The 21,448-nt window shown below is 40.8% G+C and overlaps 1 protein-coding gene across 2 annotated transcripts in view; it reads right to left on the bottom strand.

Annotated features, from left to right (window-relative positions):
• NBN (nibrin) overlaps nucleotides 1-16,537 on the bottom strand; it is a 101,064-nt gene extending 84,527 nt beyond the window's left edge. For both annotated transcript variants that reach the window (XM_089679692.1, XM_089679693.1), the window contains exon 1: nucleotides 16,424-16,537. In XM_089679692.1, the coding sequence (XP_089535818.1) occupies nucleotides 16,424-16,457 (34 nt within the window). In that variant the 5' untranslated portion in view covers nucleotides 16,458-16,537. The remainder of the gene's footprint in view (nucleotides 1-16,423) is intronic.
• Between the last annotated feature and the right edge of the window lie 4,911 nt (nucleotides 16,538-21,448).

The following is a 21,448-nucleotide window of genomic DNA, read 5'->3' as shown; positions in this document are numbered from 1 at the left end:
CAGACGGGCTGAAAACTGTCTGCTAAGGGAAAACTTCATGAGAGGAGCATAAAGGCTGCCAAGGCAGACTTTCTTCTATTGGCCTGGCTGTAATGCTGCCCATCCTTACTTCAATGCTTTAACCACTTGCCGTCCGCCTACTGTTTATAAACGGCAGGACGGTGGCACTCCAGGGGCGGGTTGCAGTTCATAAACGGCACCCACATTCTCTAGCTTTGCACGCTCCCTCGGAGCGTGCAGCACTGCGATCCGGACACAGTGGAACACCGATCGTTGGACAGGACCTCTGTGCGAAGTCCCGATCATGCGATCACTTGTTGGCCAATCAGTGATTACATGCAGAGTAGTAAGCAAGATTTCACTTGTGACATCATTGCTTACTACGTGTGAAATCTGTGAATGATCACAGAGGTCACATGGTATAAGGCTATTCACAACAGCCTTGTACCATGTGACAAGCTGTGACCAATCACAGCTCACACAGTAGTTCTCAATGGCTGCAAGAATGCAGCTAGAGAGAAGGAGAAATGATTGCTTTTATAAATAAAAAAGACATAAATAATAGTATAAAACAATAAAAAAAAGTTTAAAAATTATAAACTAATTTGGGTTATTTTTTTTTTTTTACTAAAAAGATAACAGAATAAATTTTAGCCAAGATTTATGATGAAATACTATTTGCAAAATTTTATAAGAAAAACATTTTTTTTCAAAATGTTTGGACTTTTTCATTTACATAGCAAAAAAATAAAAATCCCACCAAAATAAAGCGTTATCTGTCTCAAAAAACAATGCTAAAAAATTCATATGGGTACAGTGTTGCATGACCGCGCAATTGTCATTCAAAGTGTGATAGTGCTGAAAGCTGAAAATTGGCCTGGGCGGGAAGGGGGTGAAAGTGTCCGGACTTGAAGTGGTTAAAGTACAACTAAAGGCAAAACTTTTTTTTGTGGAGAGGGGGTAGGTCACCTGTCAGTTTTTACTGCTGTCTGTGTCCCCAAACTGCTTTTACACTGCTCAGTTGCAAAAGCATGTTAAAAACACATGCATTGTTGCTGCATTTTCTGGTTGCGAGACATCAAAATGCACTTGTGAAACATGGACATGTGACTGAAAAACAACAAAACAAAAAACAAATCCAACCGTGGGTAAATTTTTGATGCATTTTTCATGCATTTCAATGGGTGGGTGTGTTTTTGATGCGGCTTTAAACATGCACCAAAAATGCAACAAGGAGGACTTTTAAAAACGCAACTGACCAGTGTGAAGAGTGCTATAGGACTTGAAGGTATGCATTTTTCTTCTGCTTTTTTTAACTGAAAAACTGATCAAAAATGAATCAGTGTGAAAGTGTTCTCAGGGAGATTCACCCTCTCTATCTTTCCTGTTTAACATTATCATTGAAAGTGAAAGTAAAAGAAAACCCCACATTTTGTGTTGTTCCCAGAAAAGTAATAGGAGGGGAAACATTCAAATGGAAATACCAGTTCTGGTGACCTGGGGAAGGGGGGGGGGGGGGGGGGTCAAGAGATTCCCATCGTTTTCAGGGATTTCCTCTCACTTCCTGTTTTGGTTATGGGACAGGACGTGAAGGGAAATCTCAATGGGACAAAAAAAATAAATAAATAAGAAAACCGACAGGGGTTATAACCCTGCCTTGCTCTATCCAACATAAAAAAAAAATGTTTTGCCTATATTTCTTCTTTAAGGTTCCATGCAGTGGGCTTAACCTCTTCGCCGGCTGCACGCAATTGTGCGGCCTCCCGGTGTCTGGGCCTTAGCGCCGAGCGACCGCACATTTGCGTGAAATTAAGAAAAACACTTGCTGAGAGCGCAAGCCCTGCGCGCTCCCAGCACACATATCCGGAACTCACTGAAAGGTCCCGATCTCCTCTTTCCATCTGGACCTTTCCCGATCATGTAAAGGTGAATCATGGCGGTCACATGACCCTAAAACCCCGCCCCACCTCCCGGCTTCTGAAACCCTTAAAGTGCCAGGAGGCGCCGGCGCCAAGGGGTTAAAAAAAAACACCAGTTCCCCCAGCAGAAAACAAAATGCTGATATAGAGCTTTTTTGCACACAATGTAGGCACGTTTAGCATTTTTTCTACCAGAAAGCTCCAATCAAAATGTTCCTGCCTCTAAACGTTGAGCCTAAAATACGCCTTTAATCGTCCTAATGTGCATGGCCCCATAGGAGAACACTGAGCTAGCTGCTGCTACAGCAAAACACAACACTCCTGTTTTTCTGCTCCTAGAAGCTAACTAGTGTTATCCTACAGTGCCTTGAAAAAGTATTCATACCCCTTACAATTTTCCACATTTTGTCATGTTACAACCAAAAAACGTAAATGTCTTTTATTGGGATTTTATGTGATAGACCAACACAAATTGGCACATAATTGTGAAGTGGAAAGAAAATGATAAATGGTTTCCAAAATATTTTTACAAATAAATATCTGAAAATCTTGGTGTGCATTTGTATTCAGTCCCCTTTATTCTGATACCCCTAACTAAAATCTAGTGGAACCAATTACATTCAGAAGTCACCTAATTAGTAAATAGAGTCCACATGTGTGTAATTTAATCTCAGTATAAATACAGCTGTTCTATGAAGCCCTCAGATGTTTGTTAGAGAACATTAGTGAACAAACAGCATCATGAAGGCCAATGAACACACCAGACAGGTAAGGGATAAAGTTGTGGAGAAGTTTAAAGCAGGGTTAGGTTATAAAAAAATATCCCAAGCTTTGAACATCTCACGGACGGAGGACTGTTCAATCCATCATCCAAAACTTGAAAGAGTATGGCACAACTAGGGAGGTGCCGCTAATTACTGTGTACACAGCGCATGGCCTTTATGGACGGCTGGCGGCCATCTTGGATTTTTATGTAAGTGTGATTCATCTTATATACTCTATTTTTGACTAATAAAGAATACTACACCATTGGAGGCTTTTTTCTTGGGCTCGTTCTTTCTTGTGAGCCCCCCCTCTTTGAAGGTGATTCCTGTTGACCTAACGCATGGTATTGTACATGATCCCCCTGGTGGCTGTTATCGGCATCTCTGGAGGCTGGTTACCTTATCCGGATGTATGACACCTGGTGGTTGCTGCCCTGATTACTTCAACCGTCTGCAGTGTTCCAGATCCAGAGAACCAGGAGTAGGTCTTATATACTCCATGCGCAAGCAATTGTGTTATCTGGTTAGTGCAATCTATGTCCATTTCCATTATCACAGGAGTCACGGATATTATTCATCACAAGTTTATTGACTTTATCACACTTGTCACGTTATACATCCCACCTCATTGGGATGCAGTACCTTATATGTCATTCAAGACTTTGGTTTATGTGATTGCTATTTTAGGTTTTATCAGCACTGCATATTTTGTACACACACCTGTATGGCACAAGTGCAAACCTACCAGGACATGGCCGTCCACCTAAACGGACAGGCCAGGCAAGGAGAAGATTAATCAGAGAAGCAACCAAGAGGCCCATGGTAACTCTGGAGGAGCTGCAGAGATCCACAGCTCAGGTGAGAGAATCTGTCCACAGGACAACTATTAATCGTGCACTCCACAAATCTGGTCTTTATGGAAGATTGGCAAGAAGAAAACCATTGTTGAAAGAAAGCCGTAAGAAGTCTTGTTTGCAATTTGCGAGAAGCCATGTGGGGGACACAGCAAACATGTGGAAGAAGGTGCTCTGGTCAGATGAGAACAAAATGTTACTTTTTGTCCTAAAAGCAAAACACTATGTGTGGTGGAAAACTAACACTGCACATCACCCTGAACACACCTTCCCCACTGTGAAACATGGTGGTGGCAGCATCATGTTGTGGGGATGCTTTTCTTCAGCAGTGACAGGGAAGCTGATCAGAGTTGATGGGAAGATGGATGGAGCCAAATACAGGGCAATCTTAGAAGAAAACCTGTTAAGAGTCTGCAAAAGACAAGACGGGGCGGAGGGTCACCTTCCAGCAGGACAACCACCATAAACATACAGCCAGAGCTACAATGGAATGGTTTAGATGAAAGCATATTCATGTGTTAGAATGGCCCAGTCAAAGTCCAGACCTAAATCCAAGTGAGAATCTGTGGCAAGACTTGAAAATTGCTGTTCACAGACGCTCTCCATCCACAATCTGACAGAGCTTGAGCTATTTTGCAAAGAAGAATGGGCAAAAATGTCCCTCTCTAGATGTGCAAAGCTGGTAGAGACATCTCCAAAAAGACTTGCAGCTGTAATTGCAGGGAAAGGTGGTTCTACAAAGTATTGACTCCGGGGGGCTGAATACAAATGCACACCACACTTTTCACATATGTATTTGTAAATAAATGTTGAAAACCATTTATCATTTTCCTTCCCCTTCACAATTATGTGCCACTTTGTGTTGGTCTATCACATAAACTCCCAATAAAACACATTTGCGTTTTTGGTTGTAACATGACGTGGAAAATGTCAAGGGGTATGAATACTTTTTCAAGGCACTGTATTTGTCCATGCATACTACTTTAGGTTATTAGCATTTTTTGAGCTTAAGCGTCTAGGAGCAGAAAAATAATTGTTTTCGTAGTTTTTTGGAGCATTTTTCCAGCAGAATGCATTTTTTGCATTGAGATCACTATGGGGCGCAATTTTGCACTGAAGCCTACGGGACGCGATTTTGCACTGAAGCCTACGGGACGCAATTTTGCACTGAAGCCTAATGGACGTAATTTTGCACTGAAGCCTACGGGACGCAATTTTGCACTGAAGCCTACTGGACGCAATTTTGCACTGAAGCCTACTGGATGCAATTTTGCACTGAAGCCTACGTGACGCAATTTTGCATTGAAGCCTACGGGATGTAATTATGCATTAAAGCCTATGGGACATAATTATGCACTGAAGCCTATGGGACGCAATTTTGTATTGAAGACTATGGGACGCAATTTTTCATTGAAGCCCCAAGATGCATTTTTACACTGAAGTCAATGGCAAACAACTTTACATTGAAGTCTATGGGGTGCAGCATGCCATTATCGGCACATTTTTATTCTATCAGCAAAATGCCAATAACTCTATTTTTGGCCAATATTTTCCAGCGGCTAATATATTGGTGCATCCCTACTTTCTAGGTCAGCACACTTGTTCTATGTCAATGACTTAGAGGGTATTACAGTCTTAAGATCATCACAACAGCCAAGAAACCAAAGGTAGCCTCCAATAATGATTTATGATTAAGCTATAACATACTTATTGCCATAGGACACCATGATATTTGTAAACTAGTTGTAATGGTTTTTGTTGCAATTACTTCAATGAGACCTGTTGTTTCTCATCGAAACTCTGCCAAATTCTTGCCTGGAATTCAGAGGTTTCAATCTCATTTGCCATCTAGTGGTTTAAATTTATAACTGTCTTTGAGTAATCCACAGGACTGCATCCAGGTCTAGTGGATGTGGGTAATACTAGATAAGAAATTTCCAGACATACCAGTGGATTTTCTTAAAGGCATAGTCCACTTTAAAAAAAAAAAAAAAAAAAAAAGAAATAAAGCCACCAACAATAAAATTAAAAAATGCATTTTCTAAATGTTTGCATTGAAGCCTGGAGAACATTGCAACACTTACAAGTGCAATGCACAGGCTCCTGCAGACTACTCCTCCAGCCCTAGGTCCATACGATGGATCTGTGTGTGGGCGGAGCAATGCATTACCATTCCCAATTTGAGAAAAACAGGAAGATGCAAGGAGAAAAACCCTGCAAATCAGAGAAGTGGAGGGTAGTGGGGTAGTTTGAGGGTGGGAAGTTGGGGAATGTGACCATGTTTTATGTTACACCACAACATGAAATATGGTCATAAAGTTGGATGTTTGTAGGTGCTGTAGAAGGAAGTGCTCAGCTTCAGCAAGATGTCTGACCAAAGAATACTCTGGAACTAGAAATTGGGAGTGAGGTCACTGGGACAGAGTGTCAGTTTCTGATACTTGGCAATGACTCCTTCTCTGACCAGAATTTCGGTCTGCTGCCCACTCTGACCATTGCTTGTTTCTGAATGATCATTTGCAGCCAGTCCTGACCTCTTGATTGTCTAGTCCACAATCTTATTGCTCATTCCTCAGCTCATTGCTGTCAGATCCTCCCAGTCCTAATGTATCCGAGGGCCCCAACCTGGGAACCATCCTGTAGCAAAGCCCATCACTCTTTTGTAAAGGACAGCTGGTGAATATTGAGTGGCTCATTAGCTTTTATGGCTCAGCTCTCTTTAGGGCTTGTATACAGTCATGGATACAAATATTGTAATTGTAACCAAAGTACACCTCAAAAAGCACCAAGAAATGGTTTCAGACAAAGCGCTGGAGACTACTGAACTGGCCCACAATGAGTCCATATCTCAATCCTATAGAGGACCTGTGGAGAGATCTCAAAACAGCAGTTGGGAAAAGGAACCCTTCCAATCTGAGAGACCTGGAGCAGTTGGCGAAAGAATAGTAGTCCAAAATTCAAGCAGAGAGATGTAAGAAACTCATTGATGGTTACAGGAAGAGATGGATTTCAGTTATTTTTCCCAAGGTGTGTGCTATCAAATATTAAATTTAGGGTACCAATAATTTTGTGCAGTCCATTTTTGGGTTTTGCAATGTGTCAGATTTGGCTTTTTTTTCTCCACTTTTTTTTGTGTCATACCAATACAAACAAAGTAAATAAACATGGGAATGCCTAAACATTTGTAATTGGAACAATTTTCTGGGCGAAGTGGCACATTATCTGACAGAAATGCAGGGGTGCCTATTTTTGGCCACTAGTGTGTGTGTATGTATATTATATATATATATATATATATATTATACATACACACATACATACACACACACATATATACATACACACAGTGCTCAGTATAAATGAGTACACTCCTTTTGAAAAGTAAAATTTTAATCAGTATCTCAATGAACACAAGGACAATTTCCAAAATTTTGACAAAACTGAGTTTTATAGAACATTTGTTTAGCTCATTACATGAAAGTAAGGTTAATAATATAACTTAGATTACAAAATCTTCAGTTTTACTCAAATTAGCTGAAAGAAAAATGAATACACCCCACAGCAAAAACTACTCCATCTAGTATTTTGTATGACCTCCATGAATTGTAAGGACAGCACCAAGTCTTCTAGGCATGGAATGAACAAGTTGGTGACATATTGCATCTTCTTTTTCCATTCTTCAAGAACGACCTCTTTTAGAGGCTGGATTCTGGATGGAGAGTGATGCTCAACTTGTCTCTTCAGAATTCCCCATAGGTGTTTGATTGGGTTAAGATCAGGAGACATACTTGGCCACTGAATCACTTTCACCCTGATCTTCTTCAGAAATACAACAGTGGCCTTCGATGTGTGTTTTGGATCATTGTCCTGTCGGAAAAGTGCACGACGACCGAGGGCACAGAGTGAAGAGAGCATCTTCTCTTTCAATATAGAGCATTACATCTGTGAATTCATGATACCATCAATGAAATGCAGCTCCCTGACACCAGCAGCACTCATGTAGCCCCACAGAAGGACATTGCAACCACCATGTTTCACTGTAGGTACCACGCATTTTTCTTTATACTCATCTTTGAGACGCCATACAGTTTTGAAGCCATATGTTCCAAAAACATTTATCTTGGTCTCATCACTCCAGAGTACAAAGTCCCTGTAGTCTTCTTCTTTTTCAACCTGTGCCCTGGCAAATTCTAGACTAGCTTTTTTGTGTATGGCTTTCTGAGAGGCTTTGTGGATGACACCCATGCATACCATTCCGTGTATCCCTTATTGTGTCACAGGAAACAATCACCCCAGTTTGGCTTTCTACTTCTTCAGCTAACTACAGTAAACTTGCATGGTGATTTTCTTCAACCCTTCTCATCAGAAGATGCTCCTGTTGAGGTGTTAACTTCCATGAATGGCCTGGACGTCGCTGTGAGATGGTTGCAGTTCCATCTTTGTTAAATCACTTTTGATACAGTATTCTGACTGATAAGTAAAGCTTTGATGATCTTCTTCACCTTTCTTGTGTAAAAAAAATTATTTTCTTTCTCAAGCCTTGTGACATTTCTCTTCCATGTGGTGCCATTGCTAACGGCATGAAATGGGAAGGCGTTTTCTTTGTAAAAGTGTTAGTAAAGTACAAATATTTTAGTAAATATAAACTGCTAAATACTTTTTCTCATCAGCAATTAGCGCAGTCTTGTGACTTCAGCAGAGCACTGGTTAAAGCTTGTAGGAGGAGTTTTCTTTCTTCGCTAGGAGCATGCAAAACCCCTGATCCTCTGTCTGGAGAGTGCTGATTGGCCCTGTGCTGATCACATGCACTCTCCCAAGAAAAAAAAAAACCTCTCTAGCAATACACACTAAACATGGACATCTGAACAAGAGGGAGGGGCAGGGAAAAGAGGATCAAACGGCTATTTTACACAATGCAGAGGATTAACCCCTTAGGTTCCACAGTGAGTATACTTACTGCATATACAGACTGATTTTACTGCTGTGGGTTTAGTAACACTTTAAGTAACGCCCTTTTATAATCAGCTGTCTGCTGGACACCTGTTTAATGAATAATAAGACTCACCTGTAGTTGAATTCTTGTTAATTAGGATTTTGTTGTCTAAAATGTATCTTTGCTCTAAGACTTTCATTGGGGTGTATTCATTTTTAATTCTTGAATTAATATGTTAGGAAAAATGCTTTTTTTTGTGTGCAAATTAACAAATCTTGTTTGCAATCAATGGCCTGCATTTCTGAGAGTATTTTGTAGTATAGTGTCACAGAGAAAATGTTGATTCTGAAAGGAAAGGCAAGGTTTTCTGACAAATCTGTCAGTGTACTCAATTATGCTGAGCACTGGATATATCACTTTTTTATCAATCATATCTTGGTAAAACAAACAGTCTTTATTTCTTCACAAAGGGCAAACAAAACAGCTTATCTTCAGCATAAACCAACAAAACAGTCCACAACTCTGGTAAAAAAAAAAAAAAGAAAACTTCAGCATGAACTTGTTTCACAACAGTACTTAAAGTTCATGTCTGCTCCAGATGTCCAGATAAAAAAGGGAAAAGGGCACAACAGGCCAGCAGTGTCTCAGCAATGCAACAGCTCACAGCCCTCTCGCACCACTGAGTGACAGTTCATATATATGCGGATTGGATGCAATATGAACCACATCCAATCCGCATGACGTGAAAACACATTGTTTCCTATGGTGCCAGTTCACATATGTCCAGTGCACTTCTGGTGCGGATTCAGTGCGGTTTGAAAAAAATTCATGCATGATTTCTGGGCAGTGCCAATCCTGGTCCACACAAGCCGTCATCAACCTCTCATAGATGGGTTAACCCTGAGTACTGAAACTTGCTTCACTTGTCACCCCCCTTAAGGGACCACAACCCAAACAACACTGAAGCATATCTACTCATATGACATACAACCATCCCTGTTGTCCTGTACAATAGGAACATGGGCCCAAGCTAACATATCCATACATGGAATTCTTCTTTAATATAAACAAGGTAAGTAGGATACCTAGTGCACTGATGTCTATACGTTTCAAGACACAACTTTGAAGCAAAATAAATCCAACAACTGGAAGGAGAAACTTATACATCCATGAAGAAGACTAAACAAGCTAAAGTAAATTAAATTAGTTTGCCAGAAATCAAATCCTCCATCGCTACCCTGTTGATTAAAGCTCAATTAAAAATGAACATACAGGGTGTACATGACAAAACAGAACATTGTGAGAGGGTACAATAATCAGATGACAATGATCCCAAACATAACAGCACTTATCAGTTTGCAAATGTAGATGAACCAGGACTTGACAAATTTGCTTTGAATCTAGGAGCCAACTAAAAATATTAGGAGCCACTTTTTTTTTTTTTTTAAGCATAGTGCGGGTTGTCAGCGCTCAGGGCAAGGCAACTTTTGGGCAACAAGCTTCACCCGATACAGTTTGCCGTGTGACAACCATGGCAAAACCACATCACATTTTAGGTGCCATTGAAGATAATGACAACTGAACCTGCGTTTTGCAATCACAGCAATTCTGCTGCGATCCCAAAACGTCCAGGTGTTAATGGAGCCTCCATGGTTCACATGCGATTCTGGATGCGTTTTTAAACTCTCAGATTCACATGACAGGCTTGATATTCTGTGTTCCTATTGAGGTGGTGCACACAAATGCAACCCACACGTCTTGTGTTTTGAGTGACGTTACAAAAAGGGTTCTGTGAGAGTTTGTAGCAGTGCATTCCAGACTTGCAAGATATAGAGTGACAAGCGGAGAAAAGTGTTCACATAGGATTGCTATTGACAGGAGTTTTTGCATTGAAGTCTATGGGAGGTGTTTTTGCATTGAAGTCAATGGGACGTATTTTTGCTTTGAAGTCAGGTTTAAGGCAGGTTTTTTAAGCAGCTTCAAGGCATTCATGGGAACTGAGCAAACACTCAGTGTGAATGAGGCCTTAGAACAGTGGTTCCCAACCCCAGTCCTCAACTACCCCTAAGAGGTCATATCTTCAGCATTTTCTTCATCATGCACAGGTGCTTTATTGCAATGGCTAGGTATTTATGAAAAAGAAAATTCTCAAAACATGGCTTGTTAGGGGTATATGGCGAATAAAGTTAGGAAACACAGATGTAACTCTGTTTTTCAATAGAATAAACTGTCCTTCAGATGTAGCAGTTAAAGAGTGTTGAGACTAGTGGTGCACAGAAAAGAAAATTCTGGTGCCGAAAACAAAAATTCAAAATGCACTTCGCTGAAAACCGAAATGCGCACTTTTTAAAAATGAATATATATTTTTTATAAAAAAAATAAATTTTGATTAAAAAACAAACAAAAAAAACACAATATATACCCAATTTGTTTGTAAAATATGAAAGAGGATTGTACAGCGAGTAAATAGACACCCAACATGTCACGCTTTAAAATTGCGCATGCTCGTGGAATGGCGTCAAAATGCAGTACTTAAAAATCTTCATGTGTGATGCTTACAAAATGTCTACAGGTTAGCAGTGTAACATTACAGAGGAGGTCTAGTGCTAGAATTATTGCTCTTGCTCCGATGTTCGTGGCGATACCTCACGTTTGATTTGAACACATATGTGGGTGTGGCCTACGTATGCGCTCACTACTGCGTGCGAGCACGGAGAGACAGGGGCACGGTAAACTTTTTTTAAAAATGTATTTAATGTTTGGTTTTGTGATAGAAATAAATAGTGACAGGTTCACTTTATGGAGAGATATTGGGGTCAATAAGACCCCACATCTCTCCTCTGCAATGTAAAGCATTGGATCAAAAAAAAAAGAATTGATCTAAAAAAATGGCCAGAATTGGAAGCGACATTGATTTGGTCCTCCAAGGGCATAGAGATGAGTGGAGGCCATCTTTCCTTCACTAATCTCTATGCCCAGCGCCAGGATCATTTGATGGTTTCTCAGGTAAGGCTGAGAACTTCTGAGCGGCGGCTGGTGGCGAAGGGTGGCAGCGGCGGGCAGGTACAGCGGCGAGGGGGCGGGGGTTTTTCGGCACCTGCATTGGTGCTTTTTTTATATTGGCCAACGGCCAATAGGGGTGTTTTCGGCCACTGAAATTTTGGTGCACCCCTAGTTGAGACAAACCATTTACCACTGACAGGGGCGCTTACAATGATCAGCTTTTATTAATTTATGTAAAACTTTTATCCCACAAGGATAATAAAGCTCCGGCCTGGTGCTGTAAGCTGAGCTGTGGTCACTGGATCGGCTAGAAAACTGCAGGAAAATGATATTGGGGGGGGGGGGGGGGAGATCAAGCACTGTGCCATGATGAAGTGACTATCATGCAGCAGCCCAGAAGTTGAAGTGCCAGAGAGCAAATCCAGAAAGAAGACCAGGCGAAAATGAAAGCACCTGGGAGCTAGAGCGGTAGCACAGCACTGGAGGGCACTGTTTGACAGGTAAGCTGGCCATAATGTGCCAATATGTGGTGCATACTTGCACATTATGGCATAAACCTCCTGGGGGCCCAATTAACCACTTAAGCTCCAGAAGTTTTTACCCCCTTCATGTCCAAGCCATTTTTTGCTATTCAGCACTGCGCTACTTTAACTGGCAATTGCATGCAACTCTGTACCCAAATTAAATTTGTATAATTTTTTTTTTTCACACAAATAGAGCTTTGTTCTACTGGTAATTTGATCACCACTGGGGTCTTTATTATACAAACAAAAATTATGAAAAAAATATATATATATTTTCTATTCTCTGTTACAAAAGATATCCAAAAAAAATCTAATTTCTTTATAAATTTAGGCCAAAATGTATTCTGCTACATGTCTATAGTAGAAAAAAATCCCAATATGTGTATATTACTTAGTCTGTGTGAACATTATATATATATGAATAAATACTCCCCAAATTACCCCTTTTTGGAAAGTTGACAGTCTGAGGTATTTAGCAGGGTGGATAAAAATCAATGATTTTTTTTAAAAAATCAAAAAAAAAAATCAGATTTTTTTTATTTAAATCAGATTTTTTTAAATAAAATGCTTTTTGAGGAAAATATATTACCATCCAAAGGTTATTCCATCATGAAATAAAGATTAGTTTTTTAATTATGTAGAATAAGGCTGTATAAGTTTAATTTAAATAAATTCCATGAATCCATTCACAATGTCATGCTCTTCCAGAGGTTTTTGTAAGATTATTGGGCAGTTTCTCTGCCTACAAGATATTATCACAGATGCTTGGTTTACTTTTGCAGTTCTCAAAACTGAATTTGACTCAGCAGAGATCACATGCCTCTTCTTCACAGCAAAAATGTTATAACATGAACAGAGTTAAGAAAAAGACCTTAATCCTAACTTCTACAAACCTATGAATACAGAATCAACCCCTTCAGTGCTAAGTTTCAAGAAGTTCAGTGAATAGAATAGAAACAATATTTTTCTGATTGTTTGGAGTGGAATAGATCTGCACAAGAAGAAAGTGAAACTAAGTGTGAGGAGGAAGGGGCTGACAGTCTAAATTTCTTAAAATATATAGATTTTGTTTAGCCAAATGAGTTAACAAACATGGATGTTTGTTTAAGCAAATCACATATGCTGTAATGCAGGCATGTCCAAAGTCCGGCCCGCGGGCCATTTACGGCCCGGGGGTCGGTTTAATACGGCCCTCCAACAGCCCTCCCTGCTCTGTGTAATGTGGCCCTCCCACGGCCCTCCCTTCTATGGCAGACAGTCTTCTGCTTGAGAGCAGTGCGCATGCCTGACTGCGGCGCGTTCTCTCTGCTCTCTGGTCTGTGTAAATGCGGCTGTCGCACGGCCCTCCCTTCTGTCGCAGACAGTCTTCTGCTTGAGAGCAGTGCGCATGTGTGACTGCGCCGCGCTGGGAGCGACAGAGGGCGGTGATGTCAGGGCCGGGCTTCCAGCGTGAAGTGTGTTTCTCTTCCCCTCCCGGCTGCCGAGCAGAGACTTCAGCTCCAGCTACCTTTTTCACCCTTCACATTAGTGCAGGTAAGTTTTTTTAAAATTTATTTTCAATACATTGTGAAAACTCAACTGTCAGTTGATCTTAATGTTATGAAATGAAAAGTATGTCGTTTGCAATTAACTTGGCATAAAATAATTTATTTGCATTTAATTGTAATGGTTCAAAGAATGTTCGGAAAAATGTTCGGCCCTCCACCATGTTCACTTCATCCAATCTGGCCCTCTTTGAAAAAAGTTTGGACACCCCTGCTGTAATGTTATTGTTTCAGTTGAATAAATCTATTTAAATTGTTATTATTAAGGTAATGATTATTTTTCTCCTTCCTAAGTACAACAGAAAAGTTGTCCAAATATGAATGATTAACCTATTAAACTGGGGATAAAAAAACTAATATGAAAAGTTGTTATTCTAAAAATCTTCATCTACTTGCATATTAAAGTTATACCAGCAAGAATTAGTCTTTATGTAGAAAACTAGGATTTAAATCAAGCCTTACTGACTAGTGATTTAAATCAGTTTGATTTAAATCAAATCCACCCTGGTATTTAGTAACAATTTGTTTTTGTGGAAAATTAAGAAATTAAATTTACATACTGTCACCAGTGCAGTACAGCGCCATCATATGACTGGTGTGGCCAGGTTCAGGGACACTGACTGGTGACAGTATGCAGGTGAAACTCGAAAAATTAGAATATCGTGCAAAAGTTCATTTATTTCAGTAATGCAACTTCTTTTGCAATTACCTTTTGAGGCTTTCCCTCCTTATGGAGGGTGTCAATGATGGTTTTCTGCACAACTGTCAGGTCAGCAGTCTTTCCCATGATTGTGATTCCTACTGAACCAGACTGAGAGACCATTTAAAGGCTCAGGAACCCTTTGCAGGTGTTATGGCATAATTAGCTGATTAGAGTGGGACACTTTGAGCCGAGAATATTGCACCTTTTCACAATATTCTAATTTTCTGAGATTGTGGATTTGGGGTTTTCATGAGCTGTAAGCCATAATCATCACAATTATGACAAATCACAGCTTGAACTATCTTGCTTTGCATGTAATGAGTCTATCTCATATATATTAGTTTCACCTTTTAAGTTGAATTACTAAAATAAATTAACTTTTGCACGATATTCAAATTTTTTGAGTTTCACCTGTATTTAAAAAAAAAAGTTAAATTATTTTTATTCAAAGTCTTTTACATTTTTTATATACCATAGTAACACTGTACTGTAGGAGGAATCAGGTTTTTTTCTATTTTTTACACTTTGATTGCTGTTACTATTATGATCATTGTAACAGCAATTTTTTGAATTGTCATGAATGGGTTACTTCATACAGCTGTGATTACTAGTGATTTGTGATTGACTACAGCTAATCACATGGTACAGGGTGCTATTATTGGCCCTAGTACCATGTGAGAGCTGTGGGCCAATCACAGCTCACTAGTATAGGAAGATGAGCTGTTATGAATGAGAGTCATTCATTACAGCTTTGTTAACATTATGATCATGATCAAAGCGGTCCGGTACCTGAAGCAGGGGGGCACGTAGCACGCTCCTAAACTGGAGCAGGAACAATCAAGTACATATACGTGATTGTGCCTGCATGTGCTGCCTGCCCACAGTAAACTTACTGTGGGTGGTCGGTAAGTGGTTAATAATATATATTTAAACAAAAAAAAAGAGCTCATTTACACTTGTTTCATCGTTAAAGTTGATCTCCACCTTTTGTTATACTTTACAGTTTGTTTGGGCCAGCTTGGCCCAAATGAACTATGTCCCTCACTTCATTTACTTTCACTTTCGATGATAATGGTAAACAGGACAAACAGAGGGTTAATCTCTCTAACGGGGGCACAGAAAGCAATAAAAACCTAACAGGGCTTCTAATCCCTCTCCACTCTGCGCAAAAAAATTTCTGCTATACTTTAACCACTTGCTAACCGCGCTATAGCTAAATGACAGTTACAGCGCGGTCGTCCAGTTCCAGGAGGGCGTCATATGACGTCCTCCCATAATCACGCTTCCTGCGGCGCGAATCTGGCACTCTCTGTGATCGCTGTGTCCTTCAGAGTGCTTAAATAAGCATCCCTCAGACACAGCTGATCACATGACCCGATAAAGGGCCAATCACAGCAGCCTTTTACCACGTGAAGAGCTGTATGCAATCACAGCTGGTCATGATGCAAACACTTGCCGGTTATCAGCAGTACTTTCCTCAGGATGAACAGCATGAGAAAAATACTGCCAATAACCGGCAAGTGTGGAAGGAGACATCTACACTGATTATCAGTGCAGCCTAAAAATGTCAATCTGTGCCCAGCAGTGCTGCCAATCTACCCTTCAGTGCCACCCGCCAGTGCAGCCTTATCAATGCACATCAGTGAAGGAGAAAAATTACCTGTTTGCAAATTTTTATAATAGAAACAAAGAAAAACTTTTAAAAAAGTCAGTCTTTTTTCATTTGTTTAGCAAAAAATAATACACTAAGTGGTGATTAAATACCACCAAAAGAAAGTTCTATTTGTGTGAAAAAAAAATAACATTTTCATATGGGTACAGTGTTGCATGACCGCGCAATTGTCATTCCAGCGCTGAAAGCTGAATATTGGCCTGTGCACGAAGTGGGAGAACATGCCCGATATTGAAGTGATTTTCTTAAGGGTCTTCTAATACGATCAAAGCAATGTCTCTCAATCCTCTAGGGACATGGCACAGCCCTGTCACCAGAGAACTAACATCACCCAGAAATCAGGAAGCTCAGCTATGCATGACAGGTACACTTTAATGGACATGCAGGTACACATCATCACACAAGTCACAGCTGTGATCTCTCTGCTGCACATGAACGCGCTCAGACTGAGCTTGACGAGCACAGTGACTACTCAGTGTAACAACATGCCTTTCTGACAACATTTACCTCCTCCACCACTCTCCCTCTCCAACTTCCACATGGCTGCAGCCTTCTCCTCTGTATACCCTGGCGCGAAAACATGACGTCACGTAGCAGCCTTCCATGTGTACACGATTCCCTCTCCGTACTGTGTAATATTACATCACAGCGCCACCTACTGGCCGTAGTTGTAAGAGCAGTTGCAATATTATTGCCATTATTTTTTATTATCACCATGGAATGAATGAAGGAATGATTGAATGAATGATTTAAACTTTAATCCTACCCTATACAGATATAAAATATGATAAGCACTAACATTTGATCAGCTTTTGTATGGTAACACCAGATTAAAGTGGTATTAGAACTGTAGACAAAACTTTTTTTTTTTTCATTTTGGATAGAGTAAGGCTGGGTTACAACCGTAAAACAGTGTAGAGCTCAAAAAAGTGAATATCCAACTAATACCACATAAAAATGTGAATAGACAAAACGTGTGTCTCACTAAAACTCAACAAAATGAACAATTCATAAATGTAGATATTTCATGCTCATAAATAAGTAAATATAACGTGTACTGTAAATATTTCATGCTCATAATTAAATAAATAAAAAGTTAATCTGTAAAAGTCCCGTCTGCATGTGAAAATCTTCTATAGAATAACTGGATACTCTTCAAATGGTGGAATGCTGAAATCGTGTTGTCAACACATGCAAGTGTGTCACCCCACATTGTGTGCAAAAAAGGCTTACCAGATGTGATTGACCATAACTAAAAACATTTATTAAAACAAAATTGCATTTACAAGGTACCAGGTATGAAATAGCGGTGTACAAACAAAATCTCCACATCAAAAGTCAAGCCTTGACCCTTGATGACATCACATCTGACGAAACGCATTGGAAGGAGCCACGGTGTACGTCACCACGCATGCATGCATTTTCACGTCCATCTGCGTTGTGGGGATTGATCGGGAGTTTGTTTGTACAGCGCTGTTTCATACCTGATATCTTGTAAGTGCAGTTTTGTTTTAATAAAAGTTTTTAGTTATGTTTTTACGCTATGGATAGCTTTCTTGCTTCCCATATGTCACAATTGGATGTCTGATATATCAAGAGTAGGTGTCCCTGTGAAGCATGCCGAGATTTAAGGAGTCATATCTGATGGTGTGGAGGGAGCTGTGACTGACAATATCTGATATCATTGAGCTGTTTTTGACTACTCTGTGAAAAGGGGGTCAAACACATCTGGTAAGCCTTTTTTTAGCACGATGTGGGGTGACACATATGCATGTATTGAAAACATGGTTTCATCATTCCACCACTTGGAGAGTATCCAGTTATTCTATAGATGATTTTCACATGGAGACGGGATTTCCACAGATGATCTTTTTATTTATTTAATTATGAGCATGAAATATTTACACTTTATATTTACTTATTTATTTATGAGCATGAAATATCTACACTTATGAATTGTTCATTTTGATGATTTTTAGTGAGACCTGGACCGGATGGCATACACCCACGGATCCTTAAAGAATTGAGCTCTGTCATTTCAATGCCATTGTTTCTAATTTTTAGGGACTCTTTAATGACTGGCATAGTTCCCCTGGATTGGCCAATGTGGTGCCAATATTTAAAAAGAAAGCTCTAGTTGTGTGGACAAAATGCTAAACATTTAGTTTGGGTATAGTGTTGCATGACTGCGCAATTGTCATTCAAAGTGTGAGAGCGCTGAAACATGAAAATTTGCCTGGGCAGGAAGGGGGTACAAGTGCCCAGTATTGAAGTGGTTAACCACTTCCTGCTCAGGCAAATTTTCAGCTTTTAGCGCTGTCACACTGAATGACAATTGCACCATAATGCAACACTGTACACGTATGACATTTTTATAATTGTTTTTCATACAAATAGAGCTTTCTTTTGGTGATATTTAATTACCACAGTTTTTTTTTTTTTTTTGCACTATAAAGAAAAAAAGAGCGAAAATATTGAAAAAAAGTTTTATTTGTTTTTATTATAAAATGTTGCAAACAGGTAATTTTTCTCTTTCACTGATGGGCACTGATAGACTGCACTGATGAGGTGGCACTATTGGGTATTGATGAGAAGACACCGATGCTGCTGCACTGATATGCGGCACTGATGGGCAGCAATGATGGGCACTGATAGGTGGCACTGAAGGGCACTAATTGGTAGCACTGTAGGGCACTGACTGGCAGGACTGACTGGCAGCACTGACTGGTGGCAATGCTAGGCAGCACTGACTGGCACAGATTAGCAGCACTGCTAGGCAGCACTGTTGGGCACTGATGGGCAGCACTGCTAGGCACTGATGAGCACTTTTTGGGCTGCACTGATAATCAGGGCATTGATAACCAGTGCCCTGATTATCAGTGCAGATGTTTGATTTGAAGGTTGCCGGTTACCGGCTTTACTGTCCTTTCAAGCACTCAAGCACTGCCCGAGGGCCCAGGGTCAGTGGGGGTCCCCATGAAATGCCCCTGGTACCTTTTATAGGCTTTTTTGGGTGTGCTTTGAGTGTGGGCAAGGACACAGGGGCCCCATGATCCCCTATTGCCCGGGGGCCCCATGAGTTGTCAGTCCACCCCCTGGTCCTCACGCTGTCACAGCATGAGGAAAGTACTGACGATAACCGACAAATGTTTTTACATAGTGGACAGCTGATCACATGACAAAAGACCACTGTGATTGGCCTTGTAACATGTCATGTGATCAGCTGTGTCAAATGACACAGGTATCACGTACAACGCTGGGTGTGCACACGGGGGGCATGTTCTGGGAGGACGTCATATGATTCCCTCCCAGTACTGGACTACCTTAGTGTAGCCGTCATTCGGCTATAGCGTGTAGTAAAGTGGTTAACAAAAAAACATACATTCCCCATTAATAATTATGCTACCAAAATTAGTGTGTGCTGTAAATTGCCTTCATCATTGCTCCTGTTTCTGCTTACTGAAAGCCGCCATTTTGTTGAAGCTCAGAGCAGCCACTTCCTTATTGGAAACTCTCCTTGGTCTCAAGAATGACATGTGACTTTCTGCAATTACATTATGTACATTTCCAGCCTTGATTATATGTTTTGGCTCTGATAGAGAGGAAGTCTGACAGAAGCTTTACAATGCTGAATTTCACAAGTTGCAATGAGGAAGAAAGAAGTAAATATCTAAGAGATAAAATAAGACACTATCCTTGTAAGTTTGACTCTTGTATGCTTTTCTGGCAGCAGAGTTTGTCCTGTCATCTCTCCTGCTTTTCTTTTCTCCCTCCATAATCTGTGTTCCTACCACACAGTCTGTGTCACTCCTGTTGTTTTCTTCCCCCTTCAACAACAGTAAATCTTAAAGCTGTCAGCTGATTGGCCTTTAGTGACTCACTGATTTTAGGCACTGTGCAGCAACTATAGAGCAACTGAGCATGTGCAGAGCAGGGTGAGACAGTGTATTACTGGATTTACTGGTATAGGCACTTATTTGTAATGTTTTACATGTAGCAGGAGCAGGGGCGGACTGACCAATCAAGCACTCAGGCACTTCCCGAGGGCTCGGGGTCAGTAGGGGGCCCCATGAGATGCCCCTGGTACCTTTCATTGGCTTTTGCATAGGCTTTTTATGGGTGTGGGCTAGGACACAGGGGCCCCATGATCCTTTATTGCCCGGGGGCCCCATGAGTTGTCAGTCCGCCCCTGAGCATGAGTGATTCTAGGTTCACACTTGTGCGGTGCGGGGCACCACATGTAATTCGCTTAGGAATCGCAGTGCATGTAATTCGCACATTCCTGTGCAAGTCAGAAGGGATTTCTGTGCAGTGCAATTTCAGCCATACATTTTGTATGGCTCAAATCAAATTACATCCACACCAAAAAGGGTGCAGGGCCCTTTTTTTCCCCACACCTGATTTGGATGGTAGGGGTGTTCACACCCCTGCAATGTAAATTCTGGAAACTGCACTGCATTTTGCAATCTATTTTGCGGTGTTGTTATTTTACCATTGACACAAGCACCAGATCACATGGACGCTGTGCAATTGCTATGTGGTGTGGGAAACGCACAGGATGCACTGCGTTTCCTGCACCACATTAGCATGAAGCAGGTCTTAAAGTGGTTGTAAAGGTTCATGGTTTTTTACCTTCATGCATTCTATGCATAAACGTAAAAAAACCTTCTGTGTGAAGCAGCCCCCCAAGTACTTACCTGAGTCACTTCTCGATCCAGCGATGTGCACTAGAACAGCGGCTCTCTGGGGACTCCCCCTCCTCATTGGCTGATACAGCAACGGGAGCCATTGACTGTTAATCACAGCCAATGAGGAAAGAACAGGTGTTCGGCTGAGCCACAGCCGTGTGTGAATGGACCCGCAGAGCAGCGGCTTGGGAGAGAGCCTGCTTGGGTGCCCCCATAGTAAGTAGCCTGTTCTGGGTGCACTCGGTGGGAGGGAAGGGCCAGGAGCACCGCTGGGGGACAGGAGAAGAGGAGGATCGGGTGTGCTCTGTGCAAAACCACTGCACACAGCAGGAAGTATAACATGTTTGTTAATTTAAAAAAATGAATTTAACACAACTTTAATTTTCTGACTAAAGTTCCACTTTAATATGCAGCCCTGCATGTGCGTTTACATGCATTTGTAATGTTTGCTGTGCGTTTTGGCTTCATTATGGTTACATTTCCATGCATTTGCAGTGCATTCCCCTCCTTTTTCACGATTCTTGCCCAAAAAAATGTAATTAAAATTCATAAAAGGTGATGAAGAAGTTGCTAAAAAGCAATGGGGGCTCACAAAGGGTTAAACTTTTATTTAGTTATGTTTAAAAGTCACACATTTATGTATCCTGAGAAACTGACGAAGAGTGGAACTAGGTACTCAGGTCTCTCAGACTCTGCCCTCCTCTGCACTGTATGTGTGGAAAGGATCCCATACCAAGTCTCACAGTTCACACACACACACACAGGTCACGTGTTGGGGAACCAGCCAATAGAATCCCAGTCTGAACACAGCCCGACATTCCATACCTCTCCGTCTATCATAAAC

This window comes from Staurois parvus, unplaced genomic scaffold, assembly GCF_062004578.1.
Source record: "Staurois parvus isolate SC_StPar_1 unplaced genomic scaffold, SC_StPar_1.0 ptg000230l, whole genome shotgun sequence".
NCBI classification, from domain to species: Eukaryota; Metazoa; Chordata; class Amphibia; order Anura; family Ranidae; genus Staurois; species Staurois parvus.
Note: the sequence above shows the minus strand (reverse complement) of the source record. Positions and strands in the feature narration are given on the sequence as shown.